Here is a 27,239-nt window from a genome sequence, read left to right as displayed (position 1 = left end):
CTTCAAATTGTCATGTATACACATCTCTGTTTGAGTATCTTCTTCCCCAAGTAGAATATAGCACTATATAAATGCTTTTCCATTGCATTCCATAATCAGTTATTGGTGAGCATAAGCAAACAAACAGGAAAATAATTATAACAAGCAGAGAAATTTTATAGAGACCATAATAAGATAAAACAATTTAACAATTACATTAACATTTTCTGACTTCAATGTGAACGGTGGCAAAAAAAGTTAGAAAATATGGTTCAGGATTGAAAAATGTAATAATCCAAAGATTTATGGACTGCTTAGAAGCCTCATGCCCATATTTCATAAATAACTTCTTTAAGGAGGCAGTTAGAAGACTTCAACCTTGGGGTACAATGAACACTGGCCTTAAAAAATTATTTTAATATATAGAAAATGACTGGTTACTTGTTAAGAAGAATTCCTAAGGTTAAGAACAATTCTGATCTCTGAATTAAAAGATAAATGTATTAATTATCAATGTACAAATACTTGTTTAGAGAAAAAGAAATCTTCATGTTTAGTTTCCCAGAATTATTGAAAAATCTTTCTGTCTAGGTCACATTTTTACAGTGACAAAAAAATTCCTATTGAAAGGTTAAGATAAAGATACATAGTGTATAATTAGAATCTGCTCCCCAGGATTCTAAATCCCAGCATCCCACTTTCATTCTTACGTTACATCCTAATGTTTTGGAAATAAAGTTTGTGTGTGACTCTGTCCCTTTCTCTTTTCCTATGAACTTGGCTGGGAAAACTTTTCTTTACTCAGGCTTTTACTTTTGCCCTTTTATTTCTTCTATTTCAAGTGATTATTAATAAATCTTATAAACTATAATACTTGGAGTTATTGGATATTAATTTAAATCTTACAGTAGTTTAATTTTAGGGTTTTGGATTTACTTTAAAATACTAATAATTTATAGTAACATATAATATAGAAAATCATATTCCTAAAATCATTCAGTCTTGTCAGCATCAGAGAAAGAGGTACTACTCTTAATTAGATTAATTGAGGAATAATACTGATCTTCCTCTGTTCATCACTCACATTGATTTTCAGGAAGTTCAAAATTCCTCTCTAAAGTTTGATCAAGTTTCCTTTAAAAAACACCTAGGTCTTTGATAAGGGAATAGGAATGAGTGTGAGGGAAGGAGATGTTAGTGTAGGATGTGATTTCCTTGCAATTTAAGTACTGAGTAAACAGGGTTTTTCTTCATTCTGATAAGTCCAGAGATTTCAGACCAAGCACACTATCTTAATATTATTTTTTAATATTTTAAGAGAAATGGGAGGCCATAATAGATATGCTTTCATACCAATATAAAAGTCATTTCAGATTCAGCTTTCTAAGTATGATTAGATGATTAACTGACTAAAGCAAAGTTCACAATAAAATACTAATAGAGAAGAAAGGTTAAAGATGTAAAAACATGCTATCAATTTATATCATCTCAACCCAATACTTCATCTCTCTACTCCAGTATTTTCTCTGGCTATCTTTCATACCTAGAATGCTCTCCCTTTTCCATCCCAAGAATTGACATCCCTGGCTTCCTTTAAGTCCAACTAAAATCCCACTTCCTATAGGAAGCCTTCTTCAACCCCTCTTAATTCCAGTGCTTTCCCTTTGTTAAATACTTCCTATTTATTCTGAATATAGCTTGCTGTGTATATTAGTTTACATGTAGTCTCCCCCAATAAATTGTAAGCTCCTCAAAGGCATGGACATTCTTTTATATCCCCAGTGCTGAGCACAGTGCCTGGCACATAGTAGATTCTTAAAAAATGTTTATTGAACTGAATTAAATAAATGAGCTATCAACTCCAAAAAATGGGACCTAAATAAATATAAAGACATTGATTATGACTAGCAAAATTTCTTAGAGAAACTGATAGAAAAGGGTTACCATAATGAAGAGAGCAAAAGAAGCAAAAACTGGATCTCCTTGGCAAATGGAAACCCTAGCAACAAGGGCAACACTGATTTAGAAAACACTTGCAAAATGTTAAAGAGAAAGAAAATTGAAGATTCCAAACAACATTGTTCCACAGAAGCAAATAGAAGGGAATATGGAACTCAAGAAGACTTGGAATAAGAAAGATAAGTTAGATCACCCTGAGGATATTTGCAGATGAAACTAGAGGCATATAAATAGTGATGAAATTGATCAGATTTGTTGTCATTTTTTAATAGTGATATATATAGTATTCTCATTAGCAACAATAATGGAACAATCTTTTAAATTTTGCCATTTTAGTACCCAAAAGACTATGTAAAGAAGTAATCACTTCACTTAAGATTAAGTTGGAAAGAGCTAGGACATCTGATCAAAGACATAGGGAAGAAATTCATATTAGCAGCAATGTAATTTTAAAATTAATTTATAAAAATACTGAGTGTAACAAAAATAAAATAAAATAAAATGGGCATTCTCTGTACAAAGTAGGTCTCAGTTTCCTCATCTGTAACATTAGGGGGAGTGGCCTAGATGGCCTCAAAGGTCCCCTTTAATTCCAAATTCCGTAACTCCACAGGTCTATTCACCAGTTATAAAAATATTTAAAAGAGTAGATTACAAAACAATGGAAAAGAATTCTTTTCCCCAAAAAGATTACCAAAAAGATAGCAACTACTAGCCTGCTTACTTTCTTGCCTTTAAAATATCTTTATGAGAATAGACTGACCACACATCAAGGCTGTCTAGATAAAAACACGGAAAGAGGTATTATGTTTTCTGTTTGCTCAAACTGTTGAACTTGTAGAGAAGACTTTCTAAATCAGACAACAGTCCCCCAGTGAGATCACTGTTTGAGTGATACTTAAAATATATGAACCTGCTGTATTACAATCTCTTATTTATTGATTTCTTGTGACCCTCCCACACAAATCAAAAAGCAATTGATTTAGCAGAATAAAATGCATACTAAAAGTTTTACCTAAAACAATTCTCTTCATGTATATATTAAGCTCATATAAGTTTCTATAATAGTCACAAAAGACTTACCTTTATCTAATAATACATTAAATATTAACATCAAGTTATTTGTTTATTCCACTAGACAGGAACACATTTACAAAAGGTATTGTCAAAATACCTTTGTAAAGCCTGTCTCAGGAAAGAATTTCCATATTGATTATAATAATAATAGTTTTGGTTGACATTTACATAATAACCCTTATTTTCTTAGTGCTTTAAAGTTTATAAATTTCTTTACATGCATTCTTCCTCTTGCTGCTCATAACAACCTTGAGAAGTAGTGCTTTAAAGCTTAAAAAATGACAAAGGGCTTTGGAAAAAGGCTCCCTTTCAAAATGTTTTATGGGTTGTCCTGAGCTTATTCTCCAGGCTCCTCAAGGATATCCTTAGGTTTTGGTCATTTCCTACATCTACAGCAGAAAAACAAAATGGATGAACAAGGCATATTGGCCAGAATGAGCAGCCCATTGAATTAGTTTGCCTGTCTGCCTCTCTGTCTCTCTCTGTCTCTCTCTGTTTCTGTCTCTCTGTCTCTGTCTCTGTCTCTCTCTGTCTCTCTGTCTCTGTTTCTCTCTCTCTGTTTCTCTCTCTGTCTCTCTCTGCCTGTCTGTTTCTGTCTCTCCCCCCCTCTCTCATCTATCCAACTATCTATCCTTCAAGCTTCTAATGGGAGAGAAGAGTACAATTAAAGATATATACATAAATATACACATACATACATGCTCATGTATGTGCACACATAGTATTTAAGTCCAAGTTTCCAAGAGAGAAGTCACTAGCAGTTAGGGAGAAACAAGAAAGTCTTTCTGTAGAATATCGTGTCTGAACTACATCTTAAAGAAAGACATCTTAAATAAAGAGCAAGACTCCATGAAGTGAAGGTACGGAGGGAATGAATTGCAAGTGTGGAGGATGTCCTTTATAAAGGCTCAGAGACAGAAGATGGAGAATACTGTGAGTGAGGAGCAAAGGGAAAACTAATTTGGCTAGTGTAGTGGTTCCCAAACTTTTTTGACCTACCACCCCCTTTCCAGAAAAAATATTACTTCTCTGTCACATACTATCACTGCCCCCTTACAGTTATTCATCAACCCCAAATGCACCTGTGGCCATCACCGCTTTCCCTGGATCCCTGCAGCACCCACCAGGGGGCAGTGGCGCCCACTTTAGGAATCACTGGGCTAGTGGCTTGGCACCTTTGTGTCCATTGCTTTTTCCTCAGAGTACATTAAGAGAAGACTTTTGGTCATTGTGTTTACCTTCTGGACTGAATGCTTTATTCTTGTGAGATGCCTTTTTTTGTTGTCTAACACTGATACTCTGCTGACAAATTCACAGGCATGAAACCATGTATACCAGAAGACTTTGTCATGTGAACGCTCCTGAAAAATGCTCCCTGGATGATGATTTGGTTAACCTGGAGGTTTTAGATGAGGTATGGTGTCCTCAGAGGGAGAATTCTTGTGACTGTTGGCATCATTTCCCATGAATTCATTCTTCATTCCTTCTTTTGAAATCTTCCTTCTACTAAAGTCACATCAAAGTTAATTGTTTGTAGCCTTGGCGTGAAGCTGAGAGAATAACTAGACACTGAGATTATGATTTTATATTATACATTCATTTATATTCTATGGAGTGATAAAGAAAAAAGTGGTTTCAATAAATTCCATTTTGTCATAGGCCTGAATGATGGATGAAGTCCATTGGAATTATTTCCTGTTTTATAAAATTTGTAACTTATCCCTGAAAATCAAGATAGTTGTTTCCTCTTCTTAAAGAAGAAGCATATATTTAGGGGAAAATTGAGCTTAACATAGCTTGAATTCTAGAATGAAAACTCTGATAAACCCTGTATAAAATATGCATGCTTAATAGAGCTGTTAATTGCAGGAGACCTACATCTTCTAGCTCTGGGGAGCCTTGACTCAAATGCCTGAATCACTGAAGTATGATAAAGAAGTGTATGAGTTTTCCTTCCCCACAACATAAATTTGAAGTAGAATGCATGCTGAAATAAAGTCCTTCCTTTGTGTGTGCTTAATCAACAGGAATTTCTTATTAAGTAAAATTCCAAGTGGAAATTTCTAATTAGGCACAGCAAGTTATAAAGGAAGGAAGGAAGGAAGGAAGGAAGGAAGGAAGGAAGGAAGGAAGGAAGGAAGGAAGGAAGGAAGGATAGATGGATGGATGGATGGATGGATGGATGGATGGATGGATGGATGAATGGATGGATGGATGGATGGATGGATGGATGGACAAATATATGGAAAGATGCTTTCTTGGTTATTATAGAATCTATTATGAAGTCCAAAACATACCCAAACCTTTCATATTCATTCTTAATTTCTTTCCTCTTTTATCTACTAATCATTTTAAAATCACATTTGGATTTAATTTGGCAACTTTGCCTTTGATAGAAAAACATCATTCATATTAACAATCCAATTCAACATATCAGGCATGCATTTACTAGGTGCAAGATACTGTGCTAAGCATTTAGTATAAAAAGACATAAGGAAGGACCTACCCTCAAGAAGCCCAAGTTCTGGAATGATTGCAACGTATATGCCAACAAGTGTTGGAGAAATCCAAGCAGCAATTTTCAAAGGAGCAGAATAAGAGAATAACAGAATTATAAAAATAAATTAAATATTTCTCACAAACACTTTCTTAACCAGAAAATGTTTAATTTAAAACTATCTCATTTTTTCCAGGATACAATTATTCACCAGCTACAAAAGCGTTATGCAGATTTGCAGATTTATACTTATGTTGGTGACATCTTAATAGCCTTAAATCCCTTTCAAAATCTCAACATATACTCTCCACAGGTAAGAGATATCTCAAAGTCTGTGTCATTCCTTTAGCCCAGTGATTGGCAAACTTTTTAAAGAGGGGGCCAAAGGAAAGGAAATGCTCATCTGTCAGTCTGCTTCCAAGGCAACTCTTTTGAAGTTTCATTGTATTGTATCCTACTCATTGTATTCATCAGATTAGGAATAATATCGAGGGCAGATAGAACATTTCAGGGGGCTACATCTGGGGCCATAGTTTGCCCATCGCTGCTTTAACCTACTGAATTAAAAAATCAACAGAGAAAAACTGGTAGGAAGAAAAAGTATAGTTTTTTTATTTATAGCTTCTTGAAGAATGCATATTGTAAATTGTAGTTCTTGCTTCTTAAAATGGATCTTTGCATGCCAGGAGTCATGGTAACTTTTTTTTTAGAAAAATTTTCCATGGTTACATGATTTATGCTCTTACTCTCCTCACTCCCCCCAAACGCTCCCCCCCCCCAATAGCCGATGCACATTTTCACTGGTTTTAACATGTGTCACCAATCAAGACCTATTTCCATATTATTGATAATTGTTCTAGGGTGGTCATTAAGAGTCTACATCCCCAATCATGTCCTCACCAACCCATGTGTTCAAGCAGTTGTTTTTCTTCTGTGTTTCCACTCCTGTAGTTCTTCCTATGAATGTGGGTAGCGTTCTTTTCCATAAATCTCTCAGAATTGTCCTGGATCATTGCATTGCTGCTAGTACAGAAGTTCATTACTTTCGATTTTACCACAGTGTATCAGTCTCTGTGTACAATGTTCTCCTGGTTCTGCTCCTTTTATTCTGCATCAATTCCTGGAGGTCATTCCAGTTCCCATGCACAATAGTATTCCATCACCAACAGATACCACACTTTGTTCAGCCATTCCCTAATTGAAGGGCATACCTTCTCTTTCCAGTTTTTTGCCACCACAAAGACCATGGCTATAAATATTTTTGTACGTCTTTTTATCTATGATCTCTTTGGGGTACAAACCCAGCAACGGTATGACTGGATGAAAGGGCTGGCAGTCCTTTAGAGATCTTTGGGCATAGTTCCAAATTGTTATCCATAATGGTTGAATCAGTTCACAACTCCAGCAGCAATGCATTAATGTCCCAATTTTGCCATAACCCCTCCAACATTTATTATTCTCCCCTACTGTCATTTTAGCCAATCTGCTAGGTGTAAGGTGGTACCTCAGAGTTGTTTTCATTTGTATTTCTCTAATTATTAGAGATTTAGAACACTTTCTCATGTGCTTATTGATAGTTTTGATTTCTTTATCTGAAAATTGCCTATTCATGTCCCTTGTCCATTTATCAATTGGGGAATGGCTTGATTTTTTATATAATTGATTTAGTTCCTTGTATATTTTTCTCAGTTGAATCCCAATAGATTTTGCTTCAGACTTTTATTTTTACTCTATCTATGTCTCATGTGTGTTTCTTGTAGACAACATATGGTAGGATTTTGGTTTCTAATCCACTCTGCTATTTCCTTCCATTTTATGGGTGAGTTCATCCCATTCACATTCAGAGTTATAATTATCAACTGTGTATTCCCAGACATTTGATTCCCTCTCCTTGTCCTGCCCTTTCTTTTTTCACTATTTCTTTCTATACCAGTGCTTTGTTTTTAATCAGTTCCCCATATCCCCTCCCTTATTGTACTTCCCTTTCTTCCCCTTCCCTTCTTATTCCCCTCTTATTGTTCTTTAGGGTCTTTTTAAGCTATGCCCCCCTCCCCTGCCCTCTCCCTCCCTAGTATTGCTTCCCTCCCCACCAGTCCTTTTGTTACCCTTCTGATTCTCTATAGGTTGAGAATCAATTCTCTGCCCCAGTGGATCTGATTGTTCTTCCCTCTTTAAATTAATTTCAATGCACTTAAGAATTAAGTATATCCTTTCTCCAGCCTCTTTACCCTTCCATTGTATTGGTCTTCTCCCCTGTTCACCCCACACACTTCATGAAATATAAATTTACTCCATTTTGTCTATTTTCCCATTTCTCTTAATATTATCTCCTTTTTTACCTCTAGTTACACACACACACACACACACACACACACACACACACACACATGCATATCTTGATATTTCTTCCTATACAGTTTGTCCCTGTTCCCTCTAAGTATACTTCTTCTAGCTACCCTGTTGATAATAACAATTTTAAAGAGTTACTAATATCTTCTTTTCTTGTAGGGATATAAGTAAATTGAACTTATTGGGTCCCTTAAAGAAAAGTTTTTTTTTGTTTTTTTCCCCCCATTCTCTTAATTACCTTATGGTGATTCTCTTGAGTTCTGTGTGTGGGCAGCAAACTCTGTTTAAGTCCAGTTTTTTTTCTTTATTCATGCTTGGAAGTCTTAAATTTTGTTGAATTACCATACTTTCTCCTGCAAGAATATAGTAAATTTTGCTGGATAGTTAATTCTTGGTTGTAGATCCAGCTCTCTTGCTTTCCAGAATATTATATTCCATGCCTTCCAGTCCTTCATTGTAGATGCAGCCAGATTCTGTGTTATCCTAACTGTGGTTCCCTGGTATCTGAATGACTTCTTCTTAGCAGCTTGTAATATTTTTTCCTTGGCCTGGTAGTTTTTGAATTTGGCTATAATATTCCTGGAAGTTGTCAGTTGTGGATTAAATGTAGGAGGTGATCTGTGGATTCTTTCAATTTCCACTTTTCCCTCTTGTTTGAGAATTTCAGGACAATTGTCTCTGATAAATTCCTGTAGGATGATGTCTAAACTTTTTCTTTTATCATGACATTCTGGTAAACCAATAATTCTTAAATTGTCTCTTCTAGCTCTGTTCTCCAGATCTTTGGTTGAATCAATGAGGTGTTTCATATTCTTCTTAAATTTTTCATTTTTTAAATTTTGTTTTATATATTCTTGCTGCCTTGTGAAGTCATTTGCTTCTAGTTGTTGAATTCTAATTTTTAAAGACTGAATTTAATCCCTGGCTTTTTGGTCATTCTCTTTCTGGTCTGATTTTCTTTGTAGATCATCTTTTACCTTCTTTGCTTCATTTTTCAGCTGGTCAATTTGGGCTTTTAAGATATTATTTTCTTGTTTTAGATCATGTATTTACTTTTCCCAATTGTCTTCAGCCTCTGTTGATTGTTTTCTGAGTTCTTGAGTTATTTGAATTTTGAGTACTTAATTTAATTGAATGTTAAGTTCTTCCAAAGCCTGTGTCCATTTCACTCAAGTTTCTATGTTTTTTCTTGGTGTTACTTTATCTTCTTCTGATCCATTTGCTCTTTGTTCAATTTCTGGATAGAAGCTGTCAATTGTGGTTTCTTTTTTCTTTTTCTGTTGTTTACTCATATTTTTTCTTCTTTCTCCCCTGTAATTGGCTGTAATCTTGGTCCCGTGATCATTTTTTTTTTAATCTGTGGGTTTGGGCTATTCAGTCCTTGGAGGGCTTCTTCTCTATTTTGTTGATTAATTAGGTTAGTGGGACCTGAGGCCAGATTTTCCTCAGCTGTTGGTAAAAGCTAAAGAAGTGAATTTGCCTACTTTCACTGTAGTCTGTGGGGGAGGGATGTTGGAGCTTCCCTGCCCTCTGAAGACTTTCTTGCTTGCTTTATTGATGGGATTAAGCCAGGTGGGGTTGATCTACACAGCTCAAAGTGCCCTGAGGTCAAAACCTTGAGAGAAATGGGGTGGGGGGCAGTGCCCGATGGAGTGTATATTCACCCTCTCTGGGTTTCTCCCCCAGCAGCCTCCCTGCTATCTGTGATCAGACCTTGAGTTTGGCACAGCTGTGCCAGCTAGGCACTCACTTGGACTAGTGCCCCAACCCACCCAGAGATTCCAGGATCCACTGGAGACTCAACACATTAGGTGGAGGAAGGGATCTGAGATCTTCCTCCTTTCTTTCCCCTCCCACTGTACAGTTCCAAGAATTCAGGCTTTTTCCCCCCCTGCATACCTTTTAAGTTGGGTTCAGCTCTGTTCTGTTGTCAGATTTGGTTTTCTTTCCCCTTGGAACCCTTTGTCCTTGATGGGTTGTGAAGAGCTTTACAGAGGTCTGGAGTCGTGCTGCTTCTATGCCACTATCTTCCCAGAATTCTTCCATGATAACTTTTAAAATAGGTATTTTAATAAATAGATATTTTCCAAATGGGGTAGAGGGGATGGGAAATAGTTTTTATTAAGCATGTGTGTTTATGTGCCAGAAACTATGCTATGTATTTATTTTATAATTTGATCCTTATAATAACCCTTGGCTTATGAAAGTTATTATTACCCCCATTTTTGCAGTTGAGGAAACTAAGGCAAATGGAGATTAAGTAAATTGCCTAGGGTCACATAACTAGGAAATGTCTGATTTCAGGTTTGAACTCAGGTCTTCCTGACTATGCCCAGTGCCATATATCCACTGAGCCATCTCACAGCTTCAGGCATCAGAGTATGCATTATTAAGCTTCAGAATTTAGATACAGAAGCATCGCCATAATTATAGATATAGTGAGAGTGAGATCTTAGAGACTATGAAGTGCAATTCTCTCATTTTACAGCTAAGAAAATTGAGGCTCAGGAGATTAAGTGATTTAGCCAAGGGATCACATAGGCAGTATGACAGGCAAGATTTGAACCCATGCCATCAGACTCTAGAATCAGTGCTCTTTCCTTTCTGTAATATACTTTTTCCTTCCTGCAGTTTTCCAAACTGTATCATGGTGTGAAACGATCCTCAAATCCCCCCCACATATTTGCCTCAGCTGATGCTGCTTACCAAGGCATGGTAACTTTCAGCAAAGACCAGGTAAGACTTCATACGTCCTCATTGCCAGTATTGTCACAAGGAATAGTATGGGTGAGTCACTTTTTCCAGTTCAGTATTCACTTTGCTACTTCCCTGGAGTCTAGACAACCTTCTATCCCATTCGGTGACAGAACACTGCAAACAAAGCTGTCACTCCAAATCCAGAAGTACTGAAAAGGTCATAGTAGCAGAGAACAGGAAAATACTTCCTAAAATTATGAAGCTTCAACTTGAAGATCATTCATTTCTCTGGGAGGGAGAGTCTTATGAGGACATGTTTAATAATAAATGAGGGAAGCGAACAATGCAAATCCAATTACATAATGATGATTGCAATTAGAACATGATATGACACCACGTAAACCAAATTATTTCTTTGACAATTGTTATACTTAAGCTTTTATTTCTTATATAGCTAACTGTGACCACTCCTATCAATGTGGCTGATGATAAATGATTGTGGAATTGTAAAAGTACTGTACTAACCTTCAACTATTGGCTGGTTAAGAACAGACAGACCATCCATTTTAATTTTATGGGCTTCCCATTTACAGTGATGACACATTTAGCGTCACAGCTGTGAAAAAAGTCAACCTCTGACCACCCTTGACTTTATTTTCCTTTGCCTTGAGAGCTGGATTTGAGGCTGTGGCATTAGAATGTGACAGATCCCTGCATTTTTTTTAGAGAGAATAATTTTCCCTGTGAGGGAGGTCAGACTGAAGAATGACAGCTAGCTTCTTTCAGATCTCCAAGTTTGTTGAGAAGCAGAATGAGGCTGTGTCCAGGGAAACTACACTGTAGAAGAATTCCATTCAATTAGTTTTGGAAACTGCAAAGCATCCTTGGCAAGATTCTTACCATATGTGGGACTCTCAGAGAGTTTAAAAGAAGAGGGGCAAGGAGAATTTCTAAGTGAAAAAATTGTCCAGGGATATGAAATCATATCCTTACTAGTGATTGATCCATTTCCTTAATCTTCAAGGGCAGTGATGTCCAACTCAAATAGAAATGAAGACCACTAACCTGGACAGCTAGATAGCACTAGATGGATAGAGCACTGTGTCTGGAGTCAGGAAGACCTGAGTTCCAATCCAGCCTGACATTCTTTCTAGCTATGGGACCCTGGGCAACTCACTTCGCTTCCATTTGTCTCTATTTCCTCATTGGTAAGATGAGACATTGAAGCTGTGGAATTAGAAGATGGTAGATTCCTGGTTTGTTTGTTTTTTAAAAGAGAGAATAGCATCTACCTCCCAAGATTTTTGTGACGATCAAATGCGATGATAATTGTAATGTGCTTAGCACAGTGCCTGGCACATAGTAAACACTATATAAATATTAGTTGTTATTATTTTTATATCAAGATCCCTGTGGATAGCATATTGACTTAGAAAACTATATATTAACATTATCTATGTTCTATTGTATTTTAATTTATTTAAAATATTTTACAATTATATTTTAATTTGATTCTGACCATATTGGTTGATTACATGTTTAATACTTGTTCTCTAAAGCATTTCATTACTCAACTGAGTTTAGTTTAACAACGTGTCCTTAATTTGTCATCCTACTCTTAATTCTTTTCCTCTGTGTTGAACTACTTTTGTCATATAGAGTTTTTGGAATTAGGATTTGCATAATAAATTAAAGAAAGTACATGTGCACTACTTATAAATTAGTGCTAACTCGATTCTACACAGAAATCATAATTGAACATGCACATTTGTTCATTATGCTCTGAGTTTCTTTACTTGGCCTTCTGTTTACTGTATCAGTGCATTATCATCAGTGGAGAGAGTGGTTCTGGGAAGACAGAAAGTGCCCATCTGATTGTCCAACATTTGACCTTCCTGGGAAAGGTATTTACCAATCATATAACAGTGGTAAGAAGGTACTATAGAATAATCAAATATTTTTTAAAGAAACATACTATCCTTAATTTTATTCATGCAAAAAAAATTGCCTTTGTTTATTGATCCTTCTGTTAATGTTTCCCCTTTGGATACCAATATATCTTCTTGTTCCATGTAATAGGGACAACAAGTCACTCATGAACTTATTTATAAGCAATTAATTTTTCAAATTTTAAATAAAAACATCAAGAAGTAAAAATGACAAAAGCTTTAGGAGAGTGCTCAGGGTAATATCTCTGGGATAACCTAAAGCAGGGATCGGCAACCTTTTTGGCCGTGAGAGCCATAAATGCCACATTTTTTAAAATGTAATTTTGTGAGAGCCGTACAGTGCTCACAGTGCCGCTCCTGTAACAGCGCCTGAAAAAACATTGACTTTATGGCTCCTGCAGAAACAGCCATAACTGGCCTTCAAAAGAGCCAGATATGGCTCGAGAGCCATATGTTGTCGACCCCTGACCTAAAAGCTGAGAAAATAACAGTATTTGAGGGAACAGGAATTTTTTTGGTTGGTTTCAAGATGGTGAAAAGTATCCTTAAAAATAATGATCTTCAGACAGCTGAGTGGTTAATATAATATGTAGCTAGCTACAGACACAAGAAGAAGAAAGACTTAACCTGATATAATGGGAATTTAGGTTAGGTCTACGGAAGAATTTCCTAAAGGCGAAGAATTTGTTAATCACTAAATTGCTGAGGGAGGTTATAGGCTATTTTCCTGTCCAGTTTCCCCCAGTAGACTGTGTCTCTCATTTGATGGGATGGTTTGGGGTGTGACTACCTCCCAGACCTACAGTTCTATGGAAGACAATGCTTTCTGACTGTATATTCTTGTCAACCTCTATAACTAGCTGCTAGTAACATATCTGGGGCCCATTTTCACATGATAAGGGGGAGATAAGTGGGCAAGGGATATGAATAAGCAAAGCAAGTGTGTACATTTGGAACTATTTCATAACCTCTTTCTGTTGGGTACAGGCCAATAACCGGGCTCTGAGAGAGAAAATACTCCAGGTGAACCCCTTGGTGGAAGCATTTGGTAATGCCTGTACTGCCATCAATGACAACTCAAGTCGCTTTGGAAAATATCTTGAAATGATGTTCACACCAACAGGAGCTGTAATGGGGGCAAAAATTTCTGAATACCTCTTGGAAAAGTCCAGAGTTATAAAACAAGCTGTGTAGGTGTAATACTTAATCTTTTTAAAATCCTTATTTACATATATAATGAGAGAGACAGTAGACAGTAGGTGGTGAGCTGGATAGAATGTGGGGCATATAGTCAAGAAAATTAATCTTCAAGAAGTCCAAACCTTGCCTCTGATACTAGCTGTGCAAGTCACAATCCTGTTTGTCTCAGTTTCCTCATCTATAAAACAAGCTGGAGTAGGAAATGGCACACCACTCTAATATCTTTGCCAAGAAAATCACAAATTGGGTCATGAGGAGTTAGACGTGACTGAAATGATTAAATATAGGTATCCCTTCTACATTGTGGCTTTCCCCATCATGGTTTCTATATATCATGGGTAGACATAAGAAATTAAATGGGAATTTTTTTTTTTTGGCATTTTGCAGAAGTTGGATAGGATACGTGAAGACCAGTAGATAACAAAGAAAAAGTTTAGAGACTCAGAAGTGCATAAAATATATGTATTACTGTATTATAGAATATCAACATATTTTTATCTTTTAATACTCTGTTCAAATTTGTTTCATTTTAAAATTTTCATATATGTTTTATATTTCTAATAGCATTTTTCTTAACATTGACCTATATATAACCTATAATCAAATACTCAACTTAAATTTTACAATAAGACACTGTAAACACCCAATAAAAGAAAAAGAAAATAATTTAGACTTCTCTAGTATGAATGGAAGGCCAAAACTTTTTACATGGATTTTCCAAATTGTAGGGGTGTCATACCCCTAACCCTCATGATATAGAAGAGATAGATACCTGTATTTTCTGTGATAGATGCCTGTGTGTGTATATTGATATCTATACATACACACATACATTGAATCCTCTCCTTATAAAATACAAGTTCTTTCATGTAGACACGATTTGGGATGTAGACTCTTAATGACCACCCTAGAACAATTATCAATAATATGGAAATAGGTCTTGATCGGTGACACATGAAGAAACCAGTAGAAACACGAGTTGGGGTGAGGGGCTGGGGGGAGAGAGAGCAAGAACATGAATCATGGAACCATGGTAAAATGTTTCTTAAAAATAAATAAATAAATAAATGAACAAACAAACAAATAAATATACAAATAAATAAATATGTAAATAAATATGTATGTATGTATATGTGTGTGTGTATATATAAATATATATAAAAATATGTTTGTATGTATAAAGTTCTTTCAAGGCAGGGACTATTTAAAATCTAGCCTCAGACATTTACTAGCTATGTGACCCTGGACAAATCACTTAACCCTGTTTGTCTCTGTTCCTCAACTGTGAAATGAGCCAGAGAAGGAAATAGCCAACCACTCCAATATCTTTGCCAAGAAAACCCCAAATGAAGTCACTAAGAATTGAAAATGACTAAAAGCGACTGAACAAAAGAAAGACAGCATGCTGGGTAACGGCTACAGTGTTGGATTTGGAAGTCAATCAAACTTGAATTAACGCTTGTTAGCTGTGGGGATGTGGAGAAGTCACTTAGTTAATTCTTCCTTAATTCCCCAAGATCATAAGGTATAGAGAGATTGTGATTTGTGTTGGTAGAAGAAGACTGGCAAAGACAAAGATCCTCACTGACCTAGGAACATAAATTGTAGTATTTGGTTTCTGTACAGCTCCATTATCATACCTATGACAGCCTCTGTGGTTAAAGGAGAGCAGTCAGTACTGTTCTCTCCTGGGCTAGAGACCAGAGGCACGTCTTTGTTCACCGTTCATTCTGAGCAGTGTACAAAGTGATATTCCCAAAAGGATCTTTAACCTTCACCAAACTGCCAGGGAAGTCCATGACCCACAAAAATTAAGAACTCTGCCGTAACGGTCATTTAGTCCAACCCTTACATATCATAAATGAAGAAATAGACAAGAGAAGGGTAATGATAAGCCCCACATCCCACAGAAAGTATGTGGAAAAGTTGTGATTCACACTTTGGTCCTCCAACTCCAAACCCTTCATGTATTCTACTATACCGTAGTGCTTCTTAGGAAGAGACTCCTTCTAGTACATAGAGGGAGGGATCAGGCATCAGAGTTCATCCAAATTAACTTCTTTTTTTGTTGTAAATCCTTACTTTCTATCTTAGAGTCAAAACCCTGTATTGGTTCCTATGCAGAAGAGAGATAAGGGCTAGGTTGTGGGAATTAAATGACTTGCCCAGGGTCACCCAGCTAGGAAGTGTGATTAACTTCAAAACAAAAGGAAGAATAGAATGCACCTAAAAGGAAGAACAAGAACCAAAGAGAATTGAGAGGAAAGAGAGAATGGCAGATAGAATTTTTTCTACATTAAGAGCCAGTCTCCTTATAAGGAAAAGGACCATGTCAAGGCATTTTTTTTAAACCAGGAGCTAAAAAAGGCAGAACTGGCAGTCCAAAGAGTGAAATACCCTTGTCCTCTTGAGATCAAAAAAGTGTTGAAAGAAAGTAGGTTTGTCCAAGACTGTACTGCAGATTGTTGGCCAAGTAGGATTGAGGACCCAGTGAGTCTGGTTGGGACTGCAGCTGAAAATAAGTTGTATTTGGCAGGGTCACTGCCTTTGATTTTACCTTCTTGTATAGGAGACCAATATGCAAATCCAAAAATGCTATGCTTTGAAAAGAGTTCTTGAATAACATCTTAATAATATTCTGGTTTTTTTTCTCAGAGGAGAGAAAAATTTTCACATTTTTTACTATATTTATGCTGGTCTTTATCACCAAAAGAAAATTTCTGTGTACAGCCTACCAGAGAAAAAGCCTCCTAGGTAAGTAGATTGATATTTTTGTTTTTAAATTAAAATGTAATTAGTAATTGACAAACTTAAATGCTGAGTGAATGCTTTCTTGACTGCAACTACAAAGTCTATTTAACTGAGGCTTTTGGGGTAGGTGTTTAATCCATTATTGCTTTTTTAAAAAATCAAAAAAGGGAGTTTCATGTGGCAATGACTACACTTCAGTGCCTGGATTTTCTATGGAGGGATCAAATATACAATTGTACCCATGTTACTCAGCTACATGCATAATTAGTTCCACTTGGCAGTTTTAGTCTTTTAGACAAATACACCTGCAAGAAAATGGGTCTCAAGAAAATGGGTCAGACGTGTGTGACATCTGGGAGGCAACTCTTTTGGTAAAATCTAATACTGTGTAATAACCTTCCTTTTCATTTAGGTACATAGATAATGAGACAGGAAGGGTGATGGAAGACATTATTGCTAAAGAGTCATATGGAAAACAATTTGAAGAAATTCAGCACTGTTTTAAGATTATAGGATTCACTGATGAGGTGAGTGTCTGCCAATAGGTAATCCCTCAATTACTTGAAGGCTGTATTCCTATAGAACAGCCTCTCCAGGTTGCTTGTTAAACTTTGGGAACTTGGGATATATTGATAGAACTCTCAGATTCTAGATTCTTTGAGCATCCTTGGTTGCCTTTAAGACTTTGCTCCAAGTTCCACTTTTTCTGGTATTAAGCCTCTCCTGATCCTCCCAACTATTAAAGCTTTCCTTCCCTCACCCAACTATCTTATGTTTATTTTGTGTAAGTATATATCGACATATGTACATGTTGTCTCTCCTGTTAGGACGTAAGTTTCTTGAGGACAAGAAGGACTTCACTTTTGTCTTAGTGTCCCCACGGCCCATTACTATTCCCGGCACATGGTAGACACCTAATAAATGCTCCTTGATTAATAGGGGGGTTCTTGAAAACACAGAAGAGCATTATAACATTCTAGGTTTAGATCCTGAAGGGACATTAGAGGCCAGCAATTTAATTTTACGGATGAGGAAAATATAGTACAGGTGAAGGAGAGCTGGGGGAATTTTAGAACATAGTAAAGGAGATTAAGATCATTTTCACATAAAAAATGAATTGATAACCAGAGAACGTGTCATTTTCACTCCCTTCCTTTCTGATGGGATTTCTATTCACATTTCATTCAACATCTTGGGGAAATTCTGTCTTAGAGTTCTGAGACAAAGATGAGCCAGGATGATGGTGATTCAATTTGTACTGGTCTTAGGGAAGCATAATAGCAAACGCCAGGGCAAGACTAGGAAGACTATTATTTAGGGGCTGGGGTGGGGAGGAGGAAGAAGCAGAATGGGAAGAGCAGAGGGCTGTATAGTAGCTTCTTACTTTAACAGAGTATTATTGTCACTGAGGAACTAAGCTCAGTTGTATCTAAGTTACTAAAGGAGTGTAGCTGCTATCAGTGTCCCCTAAATTGCAGTACCCTAGGACAGAGCTCCACTCACCCCACCCTATTTAAAACTGTGTCCTCTGTTTGAATTGGCTTAGAGATCAGGGTATCACCTTCTGATTCAGTGAGCTAATTGCTTTCCAAATACCATAGGACTGGGTTCTGAGCACCATGGGTCTTTATACTTTGGAATCCTCATTAATGCAGGGTAGGTGTGATAGCAAACTTGGAAAGAGACCCATTTTCATAAAACGATGCTATCTTTTTCCATATTTCTGGCTGTCATTGCCATTAAATCGAATTGTTTAATGAGAATACTTTGTTGTCTAGTTTATACTCTGGAATATTTAGAGAAGTAACTTCTGGGGCACCAAGACAAATTCATTTATGCCCCCTTAAACTTGTGCACAGTCACTAAATTCTGGAAGAGTATAGTCTGCCATTTTTTACTGTATCTGTGAATGTTGTACTACTCTTATCGTGTAAGATACAGGCTGTCTCTATTAAATATATGCTAGAGGTGACAGAAAATATTTATAACCCCAGGCAAAAATATTATTCTGTGATATATTCATGTCACAGTTTCTGGGCTTCATGCCATAGTTTTTGCAAACTATATAGATTCTTTTGCTTTCCCAACAAAGGAAACGAGAGATCAGGCACTAGGAGGGAGTGTTAAATCTTAAGGGATGAATCTACCAGACAGCCCAGTTACCCTGGGACAGTCCCTTTCTGTAAAAGACTGCTGCTCTAATCCAGTGAGTTGGCTGGGACTTTACTCCCCTGTGTCGTTGGATTTAATCATAATAATACCTTTCCTCTTTCTAGCCAGCTGTTAATTTGCACTGTCAGCCTCCCACAGACTTTAAACTGACTGACAGTGGAAATTCCCAAAGGTTAGGTAAAAATAGAAATATCTTTCCCTTGACTCTTTAGAGGGGAGCAATTAAACACACTCAGGCATCTGCTAAAAGAGCTTTATGTTTATTAATTTATAATGCTGGTTTTTGTTAATTATTATGTAAAAGTATCTAAGAACAGTTACAATGGCAAGAATATAGATTCAAACAGTCTTGTGCAATAGGCTTAATGATTCCATAAAGGGAGGCTTTAAGAATGGAGATCTCAAGTCTGAAGGCAGAGCTCTGTGAAGTCCAATAGAAAGAACAGCTCTATATCCTAGAGGAGGTAGGCAACGCTAGTGTTCTAGGATTAGAAATTACCTGGAGATGGTGCCTACTTATAAGCCTTGCTCCTGGAGGAGGCTGAGGCTGAAGGATTCTCTGAGCTTGGGAGTCCTCAGCTGCATTAAGGCTGTCAATCAGATGTCTGCATTAAATCTGGCATCTCTATGGTGAGCAGAGATTCACTAGGCTGCCAAATGAGGGGCAACTAACCAAAGCCAGAAACAAAGCAGGCCAAAACTCCCATGTCAATCAGTAGTGAGATCTTTTCCAGGAGTGGCTGCCTTTCTCCCGTGAGAGAATAGAGAAAAAAATTAGCTAGAAACAAAAGTTAATGAGTCCTTTGTCATAATGTCACAAAATGTAAAACAGAAAAAAACCAACAACAATAAATTGTTGAGTTAGCAGAATGGTTTTTTCAAATGCAGCTCTTAGCAATGTCACCCTGGGCAAGTCACTTAACCCCACTAACTAGCACTCACCCATCTTCTGCCTTGGGACCAAAACAGTGCTGATTCCAAGACAGAAGGTAAGGCTTTTTTTTGTTTTGTTTTGTTTTGTTTTTTAAATGCAACTCTGTGACAGTAGATAGAGTGCTGGGCTTAGAGTCAAGAAGACCTGGGTTCAAAACTGACCTCAGACTTTTGCTAGCTATATGATCCCTATTTGCCTCAGTTTCAACATCTGTAAAAATGAGCTGGAGAAAGAAATGGCAAACCCCTTCAGTATCTTTGCCAAGAAAACCTCAAATGGGGTCACAAAGAGTTGGACATGACTGAACAGCACCAACAACAAATGCTTTCACTTCATTTACAACATGATGAGTAATGGTGGTCTTATTTTGTGTGTGTGTGTGTGTGTGTGTGTGTGTGTGTGTGTGTGTGTGTGTGTTGNGGTCTTATTGTGTGTGTGTGTGTGTGTGTGTGTGTGTGTGTGTGTGTGTGTGTGTATCTTGAATGTTTCCCTTACTAAATGGTAGGATGCACCTTATCTTGATTCACAGAAGGAAGGTTTGTTTTGTTTTGTTTGATTTTTTTTCCCAAATGACTTTGTCTTCTAAACCCTGGGTCCAGTAGATTCCTGTACAGAAAGGTCTACCACTCTAACAGGTTACTTCACTTAAAATCATGTTTGTAAATAGGAATAAACTAGGTGTTGATTCACAAAGATTCAGGTGACTTTCAGTCAAGCCTCTTTCCAAGTTCCCCTCTGCTCTCCTCTACTTCTCACTAACACAAATCAAGGACCATATGAATCTGGAAGCTCAATTGGTTAGACTATACATTTTTACGTAAATGGTTCTGTCATCATAAAGATATACATTAATGAGTTACATTATTTGGCTGTTACTAGTGAAATCACTGAAACTAAATGAAAGTCCCCATCCTTTTTTATGATAAACATTAGTCTCTTCAAGAGAGACCTCCTCACTTTATTACCAAATCTTTACAATAGTATTATTTGGGAAGGGTGTCTAAATCTGAGTTTTCACCGGGGAACATTATACACAGTAAAGGAAACATTGTGGGGTCAACAGAAACGTGATCATTGTCAAATGTAATTGACTCTGCTACTAATAGCAATGCAATGATCCAGGACAATTCTCAGGGACTTATGAGAAAGAACACCATCCACATCTGGAGAAAGAACTGTGGGAGTAGAGATGCAAAAGAAAACATGATTTATCACTTTTTTATTTGGGTATATGATTTGGGGTTTTGGTTTTAAGAGAGTATTACAAAAATGAATAATATAGAAATAGGTTTTGAGTGATAATACATGTATAATCCATTGGAATTACTTGTCAATACTGGGAGTGGGGAGGGATGAGGGAAGGGAGACAATATGAATCATGGAACCATGGAAACATTTTAAAAATAAAAAATAAAAATAAACAAATGTGAGTTTTCATTAATGTGAGGAATTCCCTTTGTATAGAAATTTCTTCAACCAAAGTAGATTGGTAAATCATCAAATGAAATGACATTTTTTATGTCTTTAGTACACAGTAGGTGCCTAGTAAAAGTTTATTTTCTTTCCTTCTTCTGTAACTTTTAGTCTTAGAGCTTTAATCACCAGTGCAATATGTCAATCTTCACCTAGCCCCCAAATCCACTCTCTGTGTGCTCTCACACATCAAGCATCATCCTTGGGATAAACCCAACCCTGCAGGAGTCTGCACACAGATTCATTCTCACACCATCAGGAGTCTATACCTGCATGTGCCCCAAAGGACAAGCCCTAAATAATAATCATTCAATTTATCTCTTATCTCCAGATTTGCACCCATACTCTCTCAATTAACTCAGTTACTCCAAACACAGTATTAAATCTCTGACCATGCTCTGTTCTCCACCTGCTCTATACATTACTCTCCACACATATCTATGGCCAGATTGAACACTGCCTTGGTAAATGGCAATCATTAGCATCAAGAAATCATCTTGAAATTCTTTCATAGCATGGGTAGTGATTAGTCCCTTTTGCCTTCCTTGTACAGATGTCTGCTTTTCAAGTCAAGCATCCTAAGAGTCTAACAGTATGGCACCCCTCTTTCAACAATATGGCTTGGTAAAATAGGAATAATCATAATATAAATTACATATATGTGTGTGTATTTGTGTTTTATGCTAAGTGATAACTTTTTATCAGGTGGCCTATGTGCTTAAAATGTTTTCATGTAATCCACTAGATATTTCCCAGGGAAAGATGGTAATTTAAGATATTATAGGGGCAGCTAGGTGGCCAAGTGAATAGACTGGCAAGCCTGGAGTGGGTAGGATCTGGGTTCAAATATGACCCTAGATACTTCCTAGTTGTGTGGCCCTGGGCAAGTCACTTAACCTCAATTGCCTAGGTTCTTCTATTACTGCTCTTCTAACTTCAGTTCCAAGACAGAAAAATAAGATTTTTATTTTTTAAAAAGATATTATTGCATATTATACATCCCTAAAAAGTTATAAAGTGAATAGATGCAGACCCAGGCCACAAGTGTTTAGGGATAATTTTGTATTTACTCTGTGCGTATGCAAATATGTTTTTGTATATGTATACATACATATATATATACACACAGTCATTTCTATTGTCTACCTCAATAGAATATGCTTCTATTTCATTTTTGTCTTTGTAATTCCAATACTTAGCACAATGCCTAGCAAATGGTTATTATTAGATCTTCAGCCCACTATGTACATTGGGATCTTCTTGCTATTCCTTGAACGAGACATTCCATCTCTTTAAGATTTCCTGATTTCTTCAAATCCCAGCTAAAATCCCACCTTCTACCCTTTTCCTCTGATCCCCCTTAATTTAGTGCTTTTTCTCTGCTCATTACTTTGAATTTATCCTATAATTGGACAGCTAAGTGGTGTAGTGAATAGAGCCTGGGCCACAGGGTCAGGAAGACCTAAACTCAAATCTAAACTCAGACACTTACCAGTTGTGTAAGCCCTGACAAGCTACCTATTCACTGGCTGCCTCAGTTTCCTCAACTGTAAAATGGGGATAATAATAGTAACTACCTCCCAAAGGTTATAAGAATTAAATTATATATTATTTGTAAAGCACTAGGCTCATAGTAAGTGCTTATTTCCTTCCTTTCATATAAAACTTGTTGGGACATGTTTATATATATATAGTCTCCTCCATTGGACCAGGAGCTCTTTAAGGACAGGGACTGTCCTTTTTCTCCTATCCTTAGTGCTTACCATAGTATCTGGCACATAGTATATGTTTATTGGCTGACTTTATGGTCATAGTTTTTTCCAGTAATATTAATTTGACAATTGTCAAGTTGAATTGGAGAGAGGAGAGACCAATGAGGAGATCATTTCAATAGGGAAAGGGATGCAAATGAGAGATGTTATGGAGACAGAATCAACAAGAGTTGGTATACAGAGAGTGATGGCAAGTCAAGACCCAGAACAAGTCTGATTACAAACCTGGATGGTGGAAGGGTGGTGATGCCCTCAACAGAAACAGGGGAATTTGGAGAAGGTACAGGTTTTAGAGGAAAGATAATCAATAGTATCTTGAATATGTTGAGTTTGAGATGCTTATAAAATTTCCAAGTTTAGCTGTCTAATAAACAGTTGAGGCTTGGGTTTTTTGAAGAAAAATTAAGGTGGGATACATAGATTTGGGGGTCATCTGCACCATTGAACCTATGGAAGCTGAATACACACAGATATATACATATATAGGGTATCTGGGTGATATAGTGGATGGAGTACTGGGCTTGGAACTGGGAAGACTCATCTTCATGAAATCAAATCCAGTCTCAGATAATTACTAGCTCTATGGTCCTGGGCAATTTGTTTAATCCTGTTTGCCTTAGTTTCCTTATCTGTAAAATGAGTTGGAAATGGAAATGGCAAACCATTCCAGTATGACTGTCAAGAAGACCTCAAATGAGGTCATGAAGAATCCATGCCAACTCCACTGAAATCTCTTATCCTCTACTTTTTTCTACTTGTAATAATGCTACCATCCTAATTCAAGCCCTCACCCCCTCTAATATAAACTATTACAATGATCTTATTATACTAGTGATACTTACTGATATAGTTTAAGTCCACTCTAATGGTACTTATTGATCTCCTCATTTCCAGTCTCTCCTCTTTCTAATCCACTTTCCAGGTACCTGCCAAAATCATCTTCCTAAGCACAAGTCTGACCATGTCACTTCTTTTCTCAAATATCTTCAATGGCTCCCCATTGTCTCTAGCATATAGTGAAGAGTCCTTAACTTGACATTTAAAACCCCATATAATCTGGCTCCATCTCCTTTTTCTACCCTGTTTCATACTATTCCTCTGTACAAATTCTAGGTTTTAACCAAACTAGACTTGTTTCCAAAAGTGGATACTCCATTTTCTTCTTAATATGTATTTGAACAAACTGTCCCTCATACCTGAAATGTGCTCCCTCTTCATCGATATACATCAGAACCCTTGTATTCCCTGCAAGGCTCAATTCAGGTGCTCCCTCTTCTGTGATGCCCTTCCTGATCCCTTCTCCCTCATCATTAGTGTCCCGCACCCCCAAAAATTATTTTGTATTATATTGATTTTTATGCCCATTGTAGTCCTCCAAAGTTTAATGTGACTGCCTTGAGGACAGGGACTATTTTTTGTCCTTGTTTCTTTTCTTTGAAAGCTGTGCTTTCTTTGCATGTTTTTCAGTTGTGTCTGACTCTTGTGACCCTGTCTGGAATTTTCTTGGCAAAAATATTGGAATGGTTTGCCATTTCCTTCTCTGGGTCATTTTACAAATAAGGAAAGAGAGGCAAATGGGGCAAAATGCCCAGAATCACAGATTTAGCAGCAAGTAAGAATTTGTACATAGTAGGTATTTCATGAATGCCTCTTGATTCTCCATTTGCCATAGTGAAATTCCTAAAGCATAGATCTCACCATGATACTCCCCTGCTCAGAAAAGCTCTGCTTCTGGGATAAAATACAAACTTGTCTATTTGGCATTTAAGACTCTTCACATCTTGTTTTCAGTTCCCCCTTTCTAGGCTTAATCTATATTCCTATATTTTCTTGTTCTGGCCTTCTTATTCCTCCAACTCACATTTCCTCTCCATGACTTTTTTTTTTTTTTTTTTTTTTTGCAGACTCTCCTGAATAGCTGGAATGTATTCATTGTATTCATTCCTTTCTTCTTTCTCTTAGAATCTTTGCATCTCTCTAGAGCTCAGGATCATTTGTTGTCTAAGGGCCTTTCCTCATCTTTTCCTGACCGTTGGCCTCCCAGTTTGGACCTACTCCCACATATTATCTTGAATTTATTTTATATAAATTTCATACGTAACCCTAATCCCAAAGCCCATTGGTATGGGACTCCTTCCTCAGTAGTAGAGATGAATACCCCAGCCTACCAGTGGGCTCTAAGACTTGGATGATAAAGGAATGGATGGATGGATGGATAGATAGATAGGTAGATAGATAGATAGATAGATAGATAGATAGATAGATAGATAGATAGATAAACAGACACACAGAAAGAAAGTTAGACAAACAGAAAGATCAATGGCAAGATAGACAAAAAGAAAGAGACAGATAGATAGGTGGATAAGTAGATAGACACCCAGATAGATAGAAAGTTAGACAAACAGAAAGATAGGTAGATAGCAAGATAGACAAACAGATTCAGACAGATGGATAAATAGATATAGATAGATAGACAGATGGATGGACAGATAGGCAGATAGATAGATAGATAGATAATGGATAGATAATGGATAGATGGATGGATTGATAGAGAGGTAGATAGACAGATAGACAGATGGATAGATAGATGGAAGGATTGATAGACAGGTAGATAGACCAATAGATAGACAGATAGATGGATGGATAGATAGATAGATAGATAGATAGATAGATAGATAGATAGATGAATAGATAGATGGAAGGATTGATAGATAGGTAGATAGAAAGATAGAGAGATAGACAGACAGATGGATAGATAGATAGATATAGATATAGATATATAGACAGATAGATGATGAATGGATGGCTAGATGGCTAGATAGGTAGGTAGATAAATATACTTAATGTATACTTACATCCCAAATAAAATAGAAGTTTCTCACAGGCATGGATCTTTCATTTCACCTTTATTTTCCTAGTACTTAGTAGGCACTTCATAACTGTTTTCTGATGGATTGATCTGAGCTTATTTGATCTGAAGGGAATGTACCAGGCAACCTGGGAATCTGATTTAATATGGTCAAATGAGTAAAACTGAATTGAGTAATAAGACACAATAAAACTATAGCTTACTTCATCAGTAGAAAGCTTCAACAGAGGGACTTCCAATGAATCACTGTATCTCTATAACTGAGGAAAGTCCCCTCCCTAACACACACACACACACACACACACACACACGCACACGCACACGCACACACACACATACACACACACACACGCCAGAACAATAATCACCGCCGCGGATTCTGACTTTTTAAAAAAAAACTACTTGCGTTATGTCACTAAGATAATAATTTGGTTAACTCAGAACAGGCCATTTTGACTTTTCATTTAAATCTGATATTTTCCTACAATCAGTCGCTTTAAAAAAGAAACTCCTCATTTATCTTTGCTATACGGTCAAGCAGCCAGCAGATGGCGCTGTTGCAGGTGGGCTGGTTCCTCTCTCTATATATGGTGCTTCTCTGAAGCGATAGTCATGGGGGCAGCATTTAGGAGTTTTTATTTTATTTTAGCACTAATAAAAATCTCTGAGTGTTTTTATTCTGAAAATATTTCTTGGCTCTAACGTTGTTGGTTACAGAAACCTAGGAGGAAAAGAACCTAGTATAGGAGAGTAAGAGAATCTGTTTTCAAATCTTTATTCTGAAACATACTTGCTTCCTAAGGCTTTAGTTCCCTCACCTGTAAAATGGGGAAATTGGATCAGGTGAGTTCTTAACTGGGAGTCCATGAATTTGTTCTTTTAATATAATAATATAATATGATATGATGTGTAATAACACTATATAATATTAAAATAATAGAATATAGTTCATTAATACTTTAACGTCGTAGTTGAATATAATTGGTTTTGTTTGTGATCATGTATAGTTATAAGTAGTTAATTATATGATGTACGTAATGTATGTAATCATGTGTATTTATAAGTATGCATTTAAAAACATTATTCTAGAAAGAGATCTGTAGGGCTCAACAAGCTGCTAGAGATATCAAGGCACAAAAAAGAAGGAGAAGGGAAAGGCATTTATTAAATGCCTACTGTGTGCCAAACACTGTACTAAATGTTTTACAAATATTATTTCATTTGAACCTTACAATAACCCTGGGAGGTGGGCAATATTATCATCCCCATTTTACAGATGAGGAAATTGAAACAGCCAAGGATAAATGAATTTCCCAGAGTCACACTACTAGTTAAGTATCTAAAACTAGATTTGGACTTAGATCTTTCTGCCTCTAAGTATGGAGAACTCTATCCACTCTAATACCAAACTGTTAAGTAAAGAGTTAACATAGTTTAATCTCCAAGAGGTTAATCTCCAGTCCTTGGACTTGGTGATCTCTAAGGTCTCTTCTATGTTGGAATGTATGAATACAGTGATACAATAAAATCTATTTTCTCCCATCTATATTATTTGCTCCCA

The 27,239-nt window shown here is 36.7% G+C and overlaps 1 protein-coding gene across 1 annotated transcript in view; it reads left to right on the top strand.

Annotated features, from left to right (window-relative positions):
• LOC123242218 (myosin-IIIb-like) overlaps positions 1-27,239 on the top strand; it is a 413,600-nt gene that overhangs the window by 234,984 nt on the left and 151,377 nt on the right. The window contains exons 9-15 of the mRNA XM_044669803.1: positions 4,333-4,429; positions 5,709-5,825; positions 10,493-10,597; positions 12,379-12,462; positions 13,495-13,697; positions 16,363-16,461; positions 16,871-16,985. Of these exons, the coding sequence (XP_044525738.1) occupies positions 4,333-4,429; positions 5,709-5,825; positions 10,493-10,597; positions 12,379-12,462; positions 13,495-13,697; positions 16,363-16,461; positions 16,871-16,985 (820 nt within the window). The remainder of the gene's footprint in view (positions 1-4,332; positions 4,430-5,708; positions 5,826-10,492; positions 10,598-12,378; positions 12,463-13,494; positions 13,698-16,362; positions 16,462-16,870; positions 16,986-27,239) is intronic.

This window comes from Gracilinanus agilis, chromosome 3 (genome assembly GCF_016433145.1).
Source record: "Gracilinanus agilis isolate LMUSP501 chromosome 3, AgileGrace, whole genome shotgun sequence".
Lineage (NCBI taxonomy): Eukaryota > Metazoa > Chordata > Mammalia > Didelphimorphia > Didelphidae > Gracilinanus > Gracilinanus agilis.
Note: the sequence above shows the minus strand (reverse complement) of the source record. Positions and strands in the feature narration are given on the sequence as shown.